General features: G+C 37.1%; 1 protein-coding gene across 1 annotated transcript in view; it reads left to right on the forward strand.

The window, feature by feature from the left end:
• HDAC9 (histone deacetylase 9) overlaps positions 1 to 16430 on the forward strand; it is a 274226-nt gene that overhangs the window by 165780 nt on the left and 92016 nt on the right. Inside the window, exons 17-20 of the mRNA XM_069007080.1 lie at positions 10162 to 10217; positions 10460 to 10547; positions 14772 to 14891; positions 15215 to 15312. Of these exons, the coding sequence (XP_068863181.1) occupies positions 10162 to 10217; positions 10460 to 10547; positions 14772 to 14891; positions 15215 to 15312 (362 nt within the window). The remainder of the gene's footprint in view (positions 1 to 10161; positions 10218 to 10459; positions 10548 to 14771; positions 14892 to 15214; positions 15313 to 16430) is intronic.

A 16430-nucleotide genomic window follows, 5' to 3' on the forward strand; every position in this document is an offset into this window, starting at 1 on the left:
GTCCTGAAGTTCAGGGTGGCAGACCCACAATACACAGAAATGAGTAACCACAGAGCAGTGCTCCAGATTGAAGCAGAGAAGGCAGTGGAAGATCTACCCACTGCACTGCAGAATCACAGATGCCTTTTTTTGAAACAGCCATGGTGACATTAGGATAATCTCAGAGTAGAACTGTCTAGTGTAGACAAAATCATGAGACAAAAAACCTCAGAAATGAGAAGCTGAAGTAATTAATTTAACAAGTGCTTTTCTGACATGAGGATTATCAAATTTACAGGTGTAGTTAGGTATAGGCAGCCCAAAAATTTCTTATATCTTGATGAATGAATACGTATATTCAAAAAAGAGTAACATGGTTTTCCTAAGATATGTTGAATATAATAGTTTAGACATGAATTCAATTTAAAACCCATTTTTTTTACGACTGTGCCTAGCTAGAATGTGGAAACAAACATCAAGTACCTTATATTGACTGGGATTTGACAAATAAAGTTAATTTCAGGAAGGACAGGACATTTCAATTTCTATGCTTATTCCATGGTCTTAACTGATATCATTTGCTATTGCACAAAGTGATAGTAGTAGTTTGGAGCTATAGGTACATGTTGCTAAGAAAAGGGACTGCAAAATAAACCATGAAAAGTCTGCAAAACAATTGGGAGATTCATTACAGAGTTGGGCATGAGTCAAACTCATATACAAGGCAAAAAATTCTTTATTCTGAATTTCCTGAGACTATCAGTCCCATTGCACACAAATCTCATTGAAAACAGCAACATGTTGTTCATCTGATTTGGACAGTGTTCAAAAACTGACCAGGAATTAAGAGGAATTCTCTTTGCTGTAGTTCAAACCCCTTGTGAGACATCAGATTTCTTTGATCTCCTGGATCACTGGGAAAAGGATGAGTATGAAAGTACTAGAGATGTAAAACAATAGCTGCAATAGTAATTAACAGTGGTGGTTTTTTTTGGGCGGAGTTTTGGTGTGGGGTTTTGGGGTTTTTTGGTGAGTTTTCTTTGGTTTTTTTTTTTTTTTTTTTTGGTTTGATTTGGTTAGGTTGTTTTGTTTTTTTTTTTTTAAATCAGGACAAATTGTCCCTTCTCTGGGATGTCTTCATCTGGATGTTTTTTATTTAATTATATACAACTGTTAAAATTAAGCATTCTGTGGGGCTGTTTAATAATATAATGAGCAGTCATTAATATCCATTTAATACACTTTTGAGGTAATATTTAATAGAGAATAAAAAATTGCATGTGATGTTATACTGAGTCAAATGCTATGCTTTTTCTTTTTTCCTTAATTTATTTACATGTCTGAGGAATGTAATCTTGGTAATATTACAATAGGAGGTGAGCCTAATTATTACATGAAGGTTACCTTTTTTTTGAGCTGTTTAGAATTAGGAAAGCTGCTGATGCACAATGAGGTATTTATGTTATGTGGAATCAGAGCCACACCTCTCTTGTCTGTTTTTATGTATCTATGTTTGGTCATTTATCATTTCCCCAACAGATTTATGTAGAAAGCTTCTCATACTCTGCTGCCTGACTACAGATTTTTAGAAGAGAGGAGTATGTGGATCTGGGTGAATAGAATTCCACCACAGTCATTAGCTATATCCAATAAATAATTTTATCAGATAAGAGAAGTCTTATGATATATTCCTTAGTGCTTGGGGAAGAAATAGAGGTAGTGCCCAGCATATGATTTCTTGCATGCAGTATGGCTCATGAACTTGGAAATCATTGTCTCTAGCCTCTACTCAATGACCTTGCCTTCAGAAAGAGGGCCCACAAACATGCAGAGAGAGAGCATTTCTTTCCTGGAAGTGTCTCCTAAAGGCTCTCATTCCTCTCTTTCATTGCCAAAGGATGTGGCACTGGGAGATGCTGTCCTCCCCTCCCTTCTCAGTTACTGCCCGGCCCAGCTGCTTCTCTTACATTGACTGTGGTGCTCGGCTCAGTTCACCTTCCTCCCTGCTGTTGTGCTGCTTCACTCACAGGCAGCTAGGCACCAGGAGACTCTTCCCTTGCCTCTGCATATGTCCTACACAGCAGGCATGTAGAGAGGTTGTACAAACCCCACATTAGACATGTGTTGGAGGAAAATAAGGAAAATTTCTGCATCTGTGGTTTTTTTGAGTTTCAGATTTCATTTCTAACTATTAGAACTTGCAAAGAATCTTATCTTCAGGACTTAGCTTGCCAAATTGTTTTTTTTTATTTTTCCTGAAAAAGCTTAGACTGCTGTTCTTTTCATTTTGTTAACCAAGTTATTCATATTTATCCTGCCACCTGTTTTGTTGCCATATGTTAGGTGTTTATGAAATGGTTAATACTACATTTAAAAAGCTGGAATTCAGTTCAGTTAATTTAGTGTGATAATTTTGCAATAATGATACTTTCCTGAATAATGTCTTCCAAAATGTTATTTGTTCTTGTAATAGTTGTTTCATTGTGTGTTGTTTTGTGAACATTAAATGTGTCTTAATTTATTTTCTGATAACAATTTGTACATTTCTCTGCCTGTCCCTCAATATCTATAAATTGGCTGGCAGGAATAAAAATCACACAGGTGAAAAATAGAATTAAAAAAGAGTATACCTAGTAAGAACCTCTTTTTGGAAGGTGTTTCCAAAGGGGAGATGGGAGTAATTCTCCCAATGGGAGATGACTTTCCATCATCATAGAAAACTCACTGCCAGAGCAGACCATATAGCCATGGAAAATACAAAGGAAGATTGCTGAAACATTCTTCTTCAGCCTCAGATGACTCCTTCAGTACTATTTTATAAGCTAGGATTAATTATTTTAAGTACAGAACCCATAATAAGGATTATGGTCTAGTTTACTTTGCATATCCTTTAAATATGTAAATCTTGGTGATGGTAACACTGTTTTCTGTGATAGAAACATGTAGTGCCATATATTTTTAATTTGACAAACTTGAAACAGAGGAGAGCTACACAAAAACTATCAAGAGCTGGTAGGATTTGTGTGATTATTCCCTGCTTAAAAAAAAAATAAAAAAGTTTGAATGAATTAAGAAGCAATTTTTCAAAAGAACACTCAAGAAAAAAGGCATATAAGTTAAAAGCATGGTCTGAGACTGTCTTGAATATCCACTTCAGCTGAATCAAGCACAAGCTCTTTTTCTACCTTATCATATGTGTGTGCACACACACACACAAACACACAGGTGTAAAGTTGCCCTGTTGGTAGTTAAGGGTCATTTAACAGAATGAAAGCAATTGAAATGAGGTTCCCGTGAACCAGAATCTGATACGTTCCTGGGATAGTTCTTTTTGATACGTCAGGTTGAATCAATACCAAAGTAAACCTCCTGAGTTTGGTCATTGCTACTCTGGTGTCCTTATATAATCCATAGATGACTTAAATTGAACTTGAAACTCTCCTTCCAAATGAGCTTGGTTTTTACTCTTCTCAAGGCCTTTGTCACACAGGGTTGTGGAAGAATCATCGTGTGGTAAGTAGTACTAATCTAGTGAATAAACAGAATTAGCTAAATCAACCTCCTCTTTCCCCCAAGTTCTTAGTTTTCTGGTTTTAAAAGTATTCTGAATAAAAACCTTTCAGCCATATTTCACAGCTCTACTGCTATGTTTTCTTGCAACAAAAACCTAAAATTAATTACCATTCTAAAGACAATATAGGCAAAAACAATGTCTCCCTAGTCCCACAGTGTCCTTCTTCTGGTAAAGCTTCAGGCCAGCAAATTTCCATGGTGGCCTGAACAACACAAAACCCCACAAAGCTCCTCTGTTTGCCTACAAAAATCTCCTTTCCTGGAATGTGCTCTGTGCTCAGGTACCTCCTGGGCAGTATTTCTCCTGCAGCCTCTGCCCTACCCTTGTTTCTGCCTTTTCACCCTCTGCCCTATAAAAATCTCCTTTTACTTGAAAACAAATTCCAAGTGATGTGTGACAGCCACAGAAAGAAGCACTTTTTCCACACCGAGCCACAGCATTTTGAACAATGCATGTGTGTAAGAAACAGTAACAAATGAATACTTATTTTACTACTGTTAATGATTGATAAAAGACATCAATCAAAGTTACCAATGCAGTTTTTTAGGTAGTACTTTGTATTCTTTGCTTTTACAAAGTTAAAAAAATTGTGAAAGTTCATATTAAACCATCTCTTAGATACTCTGTCCCAGCAATTATGGTTATATTTATAGCTGAATGACTGTTATTATTTCATATAATCAGATAACTTTAATTATATGTGTGGTACATAGCTTATCTCCATGACCACTCTGTACTTAAAACTCTTTTGTCTGCTTTCTTTCCCAATGTAGTTAACACTAGTTGTGGCTAAACAGGCCATCATGGTTGTATATAAATTAGTCTGCAAGCACCAACTTTTCATGTGTGTTTTCTGGTGCTATCCACTTAGACCTTCAGGAAAGCAGACAGGGAACTCTTTGTTTCCATGAGAGTTAAGTGTTTAGTGTCCATTTCTGTGTACTAGCTTCCTCTGCAAGACAAAATGGTATTCCCTCATGTCCATTACTGTTTTCTTAATCTACATGCTGCTAATACTGCTCTGTTAAATCACAGGTTCTTGTTCACTGCACTCATAGACCCCCCGGGCCAAATGCTGGCTCCTGCTCTGGCTGTATGAGTAGCTTGTAAAATTGTCCCAAACAGTTGCCCAAGGATTGCCTCAGCCTTACACCACTCATTCTCATGCTTACCCTCGCTGATGGACAGCATAGCTTAGGACTGTGTTACACCATAAGGCACTGGTAAGAATATGGTTATCTTCTTCCTGCTGCCAGTTGCAAGGGGATTCTTGTAGGCAGCCAAGACTTAAAGCAGCCCTGCTGTTTGTTATTGTAGGAGTTGACTACACCAGAGATAGCAGAGTTAAAGATGGCACTAAGGCCACTTTAGGGATTAGACCTGTCAGATACACTGTATGGACTGCCTTTTAAATATAAAGAAATTGGGGTTTTATATGACTGTATAAGGATACAAGTGTATATATATATATATATATATATATATATATATATATGTATCTCAAGGAATATAAATTCTGACAGGAGAAATGGATACATTTCTTTATAATGATATATTACACATTTCTGTATAATTCTCATTCTGAAACATGCGCACATGGAAGCAAAAATAGAACCTTTCCATTAAAAACAAGTGCATGTCCAAGACTGCCTTGTTTAAGTACCGATAACCTTAAGAGTTAATTGCTAGATAGGTTAAGGGACTTAGACTTAGAAATTAAAAACATCCCACACCTAACCTTAGGAGCAAGTTGAGCTTCAAGTGTGGAATTCAGATCCCCAGTTAGTTACCTGGTCTCCATTTGAAATACACAGAGCAGGTGAGGTTGGAAGTGGTCTCAAAATGTCCTTGTATCCTCTTCCCTTGCTCAAATAGAGCTGCCTAGAGCTAGTTGCCTAGGACTATATCCAGATGGCTTTTGTATATCTCCAGGAATGGACAACCTCTGTGGGCAGCCTGTTCTATTGCTCAGTCACCGACACAGTAAAAGGGTTTCTTCATATGAAGCCTCTGCTCTTTCAGTGCCCATTTCCTCTTGAATAGTTGGCATAGATGGCATTGCTCATTCATTCAGGGGTTTACAGCTTAAAATACAAGAAAACCTTCAATTTCTAATAGTAATTAAAGAGTTTTTGCGTTTGAATAAAAGCTGAGGAAAAGCTCCAGACCTGTGTTAGAAACTTAGACTGAAAAGATGTGTCTCAATATCTATTTTATGGACCACATAATCTAAATACAGAGTGGTGTGGTAAACAAATTTACAAACTCATCCCCATGTCCAAGAAGGAGTTGAACCTGCTTGAGTCTTCTGCTGCTTCAATAAGTGCTCTTGGAGTGCCTGCTGTGGTTTATTGCTATTTTTTGCATGGCAATGGCTTTTCTTGAAGTCAACAAAAAGCCAGATGATTTTGCTAGGGTAGTACCAGGCTGAAACTAGTATGCACTGCTTCTCGGTGAGGCCTCACCATACCTGGAGTACCTGACGGGCCAGGTCACTCTTGGTTCTCTTGTAATCAAGGCAGAGCAAGCTCCTCACTGTCATGTGAACAGAAAAGTCATTCACACCTTGCCACAATGACCACATATTGCTCTAGAGAAAAATTGTCTACATCTAGTTTTACCTCCTATATAGAGGTAATGTAATCGAAACACCAGTGGAACTCCGCAATAGATGGTGAATTCCAAGCCCTGGACTATCCACACATGTTATGGTATTGTCTTGAGTACTTGTCTTGGAAAGGTTTGTGGAGAGGCACAGTAGATGCCCAAGCATGATGTAGACCAACAATGTAGCCTCGCACACTACAGAACAGGATTAACTCAACCACCAAAGACAAGAAGGTCACAGTAGGATGTTGTGCCAGTTTGGCCAAATTCAGAAATGTATCCCCTGAGAGAAGGCAGGTCACCACCCCTCCCCCACCAGGTTTGGGAAAAATAAATTTTCCTCGAAGGAAAGTGAAGGAGATAAAACTATTTATTTAACAAACACACGGGAAAAGGATAATAATGCTAAATAATAAAATTTCGCTGTGAAGGAAAAAACCTGGGAAAGTGTTCGAGTCCTCCCTTTGGTATCCTCGGAGCTGGGGCTTGGCCCAGGGCCAGGCCCTCTGCGCTTGGTGGAAAGTCCTCCTGATGTGCTCTGATATTGAAGCAGTCCAGTGGAAAAGGGAGAAAATCTGAAATTCCAGGGAAAGAAAAAGGTTCAACTCTCAGTCTCTCTCCAGAGAAAAAGAAGCTGAAACTGGCCAAAAACTGACCTGGGAGCAGCAAGCTGGGTGCTTCCTCCCTCCCCTGCCGCAGGTGGGAAAAAAAGTGGCTATCTCTGTGTGACCTTGAACAAGCTGCAAACTGCTTTGAGAAAGTTTTGCTCAGTTTTTCCTTCCCCCTCTCAGGCTCAGTTTAGAGGCATGGAAAGGCACAAGAATTAATTTCTGGGCATAGGGCAGTGATATGGGATACACATCATAAACTCACCCCAAGACACATGTACACCTCTGTTCTCTGGAAATCAAGCATCCAACTACCTATTTAGAGTCATGAAAGAAGAGAATACTTCGCTTACTGTGGAAAAAGACTAACATTTTTCTTAGTTTTCATTAAAGGTCCAACTCAGCGGGTTTATCTGCAGTCGATCTTCTGTGTAAACTGAGCCTGGGCAGACTTCTCTTCCTTTGTTGTTCAAATATGCACAGATTTTAGAATATCTCTATTCAGGCTTTACTCTTTATCCTCAAATTTAAATAAAGGTAATCACATAATGGCACAGACATGAATTGTTTTTCTAATGTTCATGTCTGTCAGTCAGTTTAATGTTCTGTCTACTTATAAAGGTGTCTATATCCTAGTATAAATAAGGCTCTGTACAAAAACGCTTTGAATTTATGTGTGTTGGCTTCATTTTCAACATATTGCTGTGTGTTAGTCTTTCTATCTTTAAAGCAGATTTTTGCCTTTCTGTCTACTCTGCTACTGTCTACTGAGCTCACTGTCTGGTATTTAAAAATTGCCTAAATAAAAAAAAAATCATGTTCCATTGTGCTAATGTATGCTATGTTCATGCAAAGTTTGAAAGTAGGAGAAATTAAGTGTTTTATCAATTGCACAAAAGTTGCTGATCATTCTGTATGGTAATTAGTTTTCAGTGTTTGGTATAATTCTACTGTATATTTTTCCATCAGTGTAACATATGCACTGTATTTTTTAAAAAGAAAATTTCCCATGTGAATACTGAACTTTTTGTGATGTAAAAACTCATAAAAAGTGGTCATGACCCTGTTGTGAATATCCTGTGTGCTGGTGGAGAACTGTAATAATTAAGCTCTGATTTCAGAAATTACCTAGATGTAATAAAACAGGGTTTCCAAAGAGTCTCGTCAAAGTAAGGGAACAGAAGAGAAGCCTATACTGTAACTGTCATATTGTCAAAAACAGCAGTGCTGATATTTTCTGTCTCTATATTGCCCCATGAAATCCTCCTAGAAATAATCATCTTAATTATATTGATCTTTTGGGAATACTGATAAAGTTAGATGATAATGAGCTGTTAGCTGAGCAGGGGCAGCTGTAAGCCTTTCATGGACTTTTTCCAAATTCTTAAAAGTTTCGAGAGAACAAAATACAGGTAGCATCATGCTCTTTCTCTAGTAATACCCTCTTTCCTGAGTCTTTTTTCACCTCATTATCACAACATTCATCAGCATAAATATACTTTGTTTTTTCATAAATGCTACAAAAGAGTTCTTTGCCAAATTCTTTTCTAAGTCATATTTTGTGTTAGAAGGAAATGTTAAAATACCCTCAGAGGGATAGAGAATACAGTTTTAGCTGAGAGTCTAAAGCTGGTTTAGTTCTGCAAATTAGTGCAGTCCACAATGCCTTTTTTTTTTTTTTTTTTCTGGTGTGCTTGATCTATAGGCAATTTATATCCCATCTCGAGGAATACCTACCTGAATATGAACATGTATAATTTTTGTGCCTTTAATTGTTGGGTTGTTGTATTTTGTTTGGTTGGTTTTGATTTTTTAATGTGGACAGTTAATGCAAAATAAGTCATGATGTCAAATCCCTCAGATTCTTTAAATGGTGGCCAGAAGAACCACTGTTACAGATGCACTCCCTTGGTATTGTAATTTAAGTTTACTCTGATAGAACTTTGGCCACGCTCCACAAAACATTGCAGCTGTCTGCTTGGATTACATCTAGCAGCAAATTAAATATGACAACCTGGTAGTTTTGTTTATAAATTAATGCCAGTGAAGCAACACAGGTAGACAATTTCATTGGTGCACACAAAACACACATTCATATGATTGTAAATAAACAGATTTCACAGGAACCAATGCAAATATTAGCTGCCATGTTCTTCTGTATTTACACCAATATGAGTGAAAGTTTAATGTTTCTGTAGTAAAAGTTTTTATGTTTCTTTCAGGTTAGAGAAGGCTGAAACATTTACATTTATCAAGTTTTAGTATATCAAACTGGAATATTTAATACTGATTATTAAAATACAGAAGTATTCCAGCCTTTTCTTCCTATCCCCTCTTCTTTGAAAATACAATGCTTGGTTGGTCATGCAGCCATACATACACACCAAGTGTTTGTGTGAAGCTGTGTGAAAATCAAGTTGGGCCAATATCTCATGTACAGATTTTAATTTCTTATTTTTATGTATGTGGTAATTGTCATTAATTTGATGGCCAATATATAGCTGAATAGAAGGACCATCTTGGGTAGTTGAAAAAAAGAGGAAATACAATGAAGCAGTGTTGTTTCTCCTGAATCTAACTCTGGTAAGAGAAATTTGGTATGATACACAACCTTATGAGACACTGCTTCTTGAATATATAGTCTGACTTTCTGAATAGAGCTACCTTGCCAGCAGTTCTACATTTTCTCTTTACCATACCCACTAGAAGGATGGAAAGTCCATTTTTCTTTTAACTTCAGTGACTCCAGAGGCAAAAAATTCCTTGGTCATCAGTGATCATAGTGCTGTACTTTATGAAATTTATATACAGTTCCAGAAAGTGTGTTAGAAATTGACTTCAGGGAATCTATTAACTTGCAAGCATGGCAGGTTCCCAAGTATAATTTATGGCTGGCAGAAATATGGGACATTCATTGTCATCCTTTTTCTACTGTTAGAAATTATGTGTGTGTGGGTCTGAATTTATCATTTAGTCCATACAGAAGTAAGGTCAACAATGGCTAACCATGTCAAATGTATACCTCAAGCTACTTTTATTTTGAAGCATCTCAAATTGGAGCAAATTAAGATTACATGATTTTAGATGACCTTCTTTTTAAATGTAAATTCTAAACAGCAGAATTGATAACAGGACTTTCTCATCCTGCCTTTTTCCTCCTCTTTAGATCATGTTGCGTGTGTATGTATGTACATGCATGTGTGTATTTATATAAGTTTATATGCCACTGTTCTCAACTGTATTATTTCTGGCAGTACTATGAAAGGGTGATTGGATAGAAAAATTTCTGAAGAGCCTCTAATAGATTTCAATCCCATCTGCCTGCTGCTCTGTTTTGCTCTGAGTAAAGTATTTTTTCAAGCTGATAATTGAAAACCTATCTTGCTCTTACAGAATGGCTTTGCTGTTGTAAGGCCCCCAGGCCATCATGCTGAAGAATCAACAGCCATGTAAGTACCAGGGAATATTGCCCATCTTGGAGCACTAAGGTTACTGGCAATCACCTGCATTGTGCATGTCTCTGAAGAACTGTAATTGTTAGCAGATGACTGAAAAGGCTTTCTAGGTACTCCCAGAAGCAGATTTATGGCCTCAGAGATCATATAGCATTTTTTAAAATGCTCTGAACATTATTTATAGCTGTTTTCCTGACTGATTTGCTTTCTTATTTCTGTTCTTCTCTATTCCACAGGGGGTTCTGCTTTTTTAATTCGATTGCAATTACTGCCAAATACTTGAGAGACAAGCTAAATATAGGCAAGATATTGATTGTAGATCTGGTATGTATTCCTGGCAAGCATCACACTTGCAGTGCATCTAGGTAAAAGACAATGAATTTGTATTTATATGTCAGACTTTTCTGCTTTTAATACCTACAAGCAATAAAGGTGTGCATTTCCTCTGATTTTGGGAACTCATTAAAGCCAGGATGGCAGTACTGAAGCTATAAACATCTATGTTTCACTTTAATGGTGTTAACTGCAATTTAATGAGAAGAAGGCACAGATCAGGGCAACTTTTATGGTCCTTAAATGAATTGATACTTCCACTGTTAAAACAACCCTAGAGAACCCAAATTTACGTTTCCCTACAGAACAGAAACTTTAAGTCGTCAGATATTCTTTAAAGAATATTATTGCATTGGTAACAAAATTTCCCCAGTTCAAAATTATTCCACTTGTTGCGTAACTTTGATATTATTAAACAGATCGACAGGTCATTCTCTCCAAGAAGTTTTCTAGTTATGTATGCCAGGTTTTGGTGGTTCCCTAAAGGAAAGACATGTGATTAAAAATCCACTTCATTGGATTAGTCTTGTATTTTAATAGAAGGCATTCTTACACAATACTTAAGACATTTAACAAATGGATTATTTAAATGCAGATGACATTTGGCATGTTGGCTATATTATTTTCATGAATAATGAATTGGAGCTCTGCCTTGCACTTCAAGGATCAGCCCAATGCACAGCCCAAGGAAAGTTGAATGCTGATTTATGAGCACCATTTTTGTTTTCCTACAGTTCATGACTAGGTGTAATAGGGTGTCTGACAAAGCATAGACAGGAAATGAACCCTGGCATCAAAACCTAACCTGTTACATCTGCACTTAATTAATTTTTGCAGGTGATAAAAGATTTAAAGACGAAATATGTTAAAGGGTTTTTGAAGTGCAGGGCTTAATAGTCTAAATCTTGTTCATATCTGCACTCATAATTAAATCTTATTGTGGAGTCATGGCCTTACCATCTAGCACTTTTGTTCAGTTAAACACGCGTACTGACTATTGAAGAGAAGCAGAGAAAGGGGGAGTGTGGGAGAAGCAATGGCAAGTGAAAAATGAGTGGTAGAGTAAATATATGGGTAGGTTAAATATTCTTAGAATGTTTGTCAAATATTTCTCAGATTGTTCTTCTGTTATTTAGAAACATAATTATAAACTGCCAGAAACTATTATTTTTGAAAACTCACTTCTACTGTATGTTATGTCTGTTTGCTGACTTGAATCTTTCAGTTCATTGCTGTAAATTCTGGCCAAAAGTGAACTCTCTTTATTCTCTTTTTTTTTAATAGGAAAAGCCTAGTCAAAGTTCCTGAATGTTTTTAAGTTTTTTTGTCTGTAAATGTTACATTTGCCTTGTTGGGAAAATGCTTCCCTTTGATGTACTTAGCCAATAAGCACTTAGAAATTCAGCTTCAGTTTTTCAAGGCAAGGTTAAATGTGCAAATCATTACCTGTGCAAATGATTACCTGTGAAGCTGCCTATCCTTACCCAGGCAAGTAGATTGGGAATTTTCAGCCTTTCTGCAACTGTCCCATTGACCAGAATAACTAAGCTGGTGAAAAGGAAGAAATATGTGGCTGACATAGAGTATTTCATTTCTGGAGCAGTTGCACTCCAGTCCCTAGTCTGCTCCATGGGCAGAGCAATGATGTACAAAAATTCATATGGAAAATCTCTTATGCATGCAAACTATGGATAAATCACAGGCCAAACTGAATGAACGAACAAGTTAATAGTGATGTCTTTATTCCCACCAACAGAGTTTGGAGCATCTGAAGGAAAGAATGGAATTACAGATGTTAGACTTGAAATTAACCTTTAAGACTATATTTTGATAGTGACTAGCACAGCAAGACCCCATGCAAGTTGGCAGCTATACATGTTACTACAATATAAATATTAAAAAGTAATATCCAATCCCACACACTAAAGTGTATTCTAGTTACAAATTAAGTGTAGTCTTCATAGCTGCTACATGTTTTCATGTATCTTCCCTTCATCTGTTTCTACACTAAAATAAAAGACCTATCTGACAGGGTTTCTTTCCTCATTCCACCATTTGGAAAAATCTCTGGTTTTGAACTGACTTATATACCCTGAATACATTTGATCTAAGCGCAGAATAGGAACTCATTTCTCACATGCTAACATCACAGTCTTAAAGAACACATTCCTTTGTCTAATCAGAGAAGTTACTGCTCTTCAAAACAGAGCCCTTAGTGGAATTAAAGTTTAGACAGCAAAGCTAGCTTTGAGATTTGAATAATGAAAAAAAAAAGAAAAAAAGATCTCTCTATGCCCCTTTAACATTTTTTCTTCTCTTTTGGAAACTGTTACAGCAAGAATATATCTAAAGCCCCAAATATGTATGGAAAAGAAAGACTAATAAAATAACAAAATGAAGTCCTACTGTGTCCCTGCAGATCCATCTATGTGCCCAGCATAGCTTGTCAGGCTGTTGAAATCCTCATTCCAAGATCATCCATACTTGCATTTATGCTAGCAGGATTTGAGTCTGTTTTGGAGTAAACCAATTAATTCTGTCTCAGCTGAAAAGGGAATGGGATTCTGGGATTAGTCTGCATGCCAGATTTTACTTCATTTGCCAGTCAGAACCATCTAACACTACACTAGCTGCCTTGAAATCTCCAACACTCTCATACCAGTGTGTTCTCCTTTGCATGTCTAATGTGTTACATTTAACCTTGGCATTAAGTCACAGTTGGGCTGTAACTCCATTCTCATGTTGTTTCAAGTACTTTCAACATAGAAAAGAAAAGAAACTCTTATAATATTACCCTACAGAGGTCCCAGAGGAGGTCCAAGTCAAGCACAATGCAGTACAAGTAGGACTCAATCAATGTAGAGAGTTCTGAACGATGTGGATGAAACTCATGAGCTGCATCAGTTGGCAAGGAGGGAAAGCAATGGTCAGTGCTTGCTGTGCTATCGGCAATGCACGCCTTGAGGTACAGCTTGAGCCTTCCTGGAGTCTAGGTATTTTGAGGAAAATGTGATCTTTAGTGTCCTCTTGGACACTAAATTTGATTTAGACCTCATAGCGTTTATCAAATAAATACGGACTGGGTGACAGTGACAGTGTTACCATTCAGTGTACGTTGTGTGTCCCCCTTAATTCTCTAAATCAGAAATTTCAAAGGGAGGGCTTTTTTTTTTTACTTTTCTTTTACTGAAAGGCAAGTGGATTTTTCATTTTCACTTGTAAAATTCTTGTGTGTCTAACCACACAGAATAGTAGTGAAAACAAACTAAAAAAAGGAAAAGTCTGCATCATCAGCCTTTGTTATAGATATACTGTCAGCATTTCTTTGTCAGCATTTTACTTAATGACAGAATTTTATTCACTGTCATTATATAATGTTTGAAATATGGAGACTGGCCAAGGTCACTCCTTGATTGTGGAAGGCACCATCCTATCTGCCAGATGATTTAATAGCTAATGAGATCATATTGCTATGTCTTCAACTGTTGCCGTCATGATTTTGCAAAAATGAAGTATGAAGTCCTTTCCGCATCTGGCATCTCTTTTGATGTGGATCTAACTGCTGAGGGACTGAACTGAACTGAATGTTTCAAGAAAGCCAATTTACTCAGCTGGTCGCAGAGCCTTTGACCTCAATAGTGGAACTTGGCAAATCAATGAATACTCTTATGTTTAGTGTTCTGTCAAGAATTGTGAAAAAGCTCTGTAAACCATAGATCCTTCTGCAAAATACTAGTTTGTAGTTTAAACATTAGTCTTTCTTCAGAGGCCAATGAGGCTAGTTAATTAAGCCTGAGGGGTTATGAACTGTTGGCAGTTAATAAGTCATAAAATTCCGCCATAAAACAGGATGCTAGATTCCATCACTGAGGCAAGGAGTACAAAGAGCCGGTGTATAAATATCTAATTGTACAAAAGGACTGGGATTTCTCAATGACTGCTCATCTGGAGTCTCCAGGGCACGCTCACTATGGTTTCCTGATTTTTAGAAGCCAGTTTAAAAAATGAGTGCATTAAAGAGTAATTTGCCTGAAAGTTCAGGAAGTATGGGGTGGTGAAGGGAGGGGGAAAGTGAAAGACAAAAGGAGGGCAAGGGAGAGGGAGAGAAACAGAGAGAGAGAGAGAGAGGAGGGGGGTGTAAAAGAAAGCAGAACTGAGCTCTCTACACTGAGTTGGACATTATTACATTTGTCATCTGTTTTCTTTCTCCTTTAGGATGTTCACCATGGCAACGGTACACAGCAGGCTTTTTATGCTGACCCCAGCATCCTGTATGTTTCCCTCCATCGCTATGATGAAGGCAACTTCTTCCCCGGCAGTGGAGCCCCAAATGAGGTTAGGTTTATTTCTTTAGAGCCCCATTTTTATTTGTATCTTTCAGGTAATTGCGTTGCATGATTACCCCTAATTTTCTTGTCCTTCTCTGGTTCTTTAAATTACACCAGATTACCAAATTGTCCACTGGGAGCAGGGGACCAGTGGAGAACAAGTGCATAACCCAGAGCAGTCCTTGTCAAACAAGGCTGATCTGACATGTTGTTTGATGTTTGTTTGTAAAGCACATTTGAGAATTTTTTTTTCTCCCCTTTCCCTCTCTCTTTTCCTCTTCCTTTTTCCTCTTTTTCACTCCCTTTGGCATTTTATTTCTATTTTTTCAGGTTGGAAGTGGCCCTGGTGAAGGGTATAACATAAATATTGCTTGGACAGGTGGCTTGGATCCTCCTATGGGTGATGTTGAGTATCTCACAGCATTCAGGTTGGTACCATTTAGAGTTTTGAAAACTGTTTATAGAACAAAAGCACATGAATAAGAGCTAATGTAATATTGAAAGTCAGGAGAATTATCCATGGTGAAACTAACTTAATCCTGGTATCTCAGTATCTGAGAGTTTAGTAAATTTTAAAAATGGGTAATTTAATTGTTGTGGTCATCCATGCAGAATAAACAAAAAAAGTTTTTAATTATTTAATTGGTCACTACTGTTTTCATTATTATGCCATGCCAGTAAAATTACTTTGAGCTTGCTTACTTCTCTACCTATAAAATTTAAATGTAAGTATTTATACCAGGCAGAAGAAAATTACTGTTCCTGTTCACTTTGATTGCAGAGCAGACAGAAAGCAGTATGAAGTATGGTCCAAATCCAGTGTTCCTCATTCACTTAAAAGACTCATTATGATGCTCACAGATCTGACCATTAGTTTTTTTTCTACAAATTGCAGTAAACTGTTATTTAATTAAAAGTAAATAATTTTGAAATACTGCAATAAGAATGACAGGAAATGTTGCATGCTCTATTTCTCTTTGCTCCCTCATAATGAATATTCTCAATAGCTCATTCATAAATGAAACTTTATTCCTTCATAGGTGATGCATCATAATCTATTTAGTCTTATTTCCATGGGATCAGAGGAGCTAAGAATGGTATAAAACACTATCTTTTAGAGTTTCAGTGTCCTGTCTTACATACACCATTTCCTTTCACTGTAAAGAAGTCCAGTGGAAGGGTTTAGTGGAGTTTAGGGAAGGTGAAGGGTTCATCTTTCAAGTTTGGGCAAATGCTACACCTTTGAAAAGGGGTTTCATTCAGAGGAGAATGATATGCAAGAAAGGCAATGAGGAAACCAACGTGTATCTCTAATCTCTTTCAAGACATTTAGTTTGAAGTAGTGCAATTACCTTATACAGTTTTTGACTATATTCCATTGAAAGTACACCACAAAATCCCACAAAACTCTTGTTTGTTGGTGTTTTTGTGTGTGTGTTTTTTGGATTTTTTTCCAAAGAACTTCTGTGCAGTCCATGAAATAATATGCAGAGTTTCTGATAAACACCACCTGAAATCAGAGTCTAAGCCCTAGTCAGAGAAATAG

This window comes from Aphelocoma coerulescens, chromosome 2, assembly GCF_041296385.1.
Source record: "Aphelocoma coerulescens isolate FSJ_1873_10779 chromosome 2, UR_Acoe_1.0, whole genome shotgun sequence".
Classification (NCBI taxonomy): domain Eukaryota; kingdom Metazoa; phylum Chordata; class Aves; order Passeriformes; family Corvidae; genus Aphelocoma; species Aphelocoma coerulescens.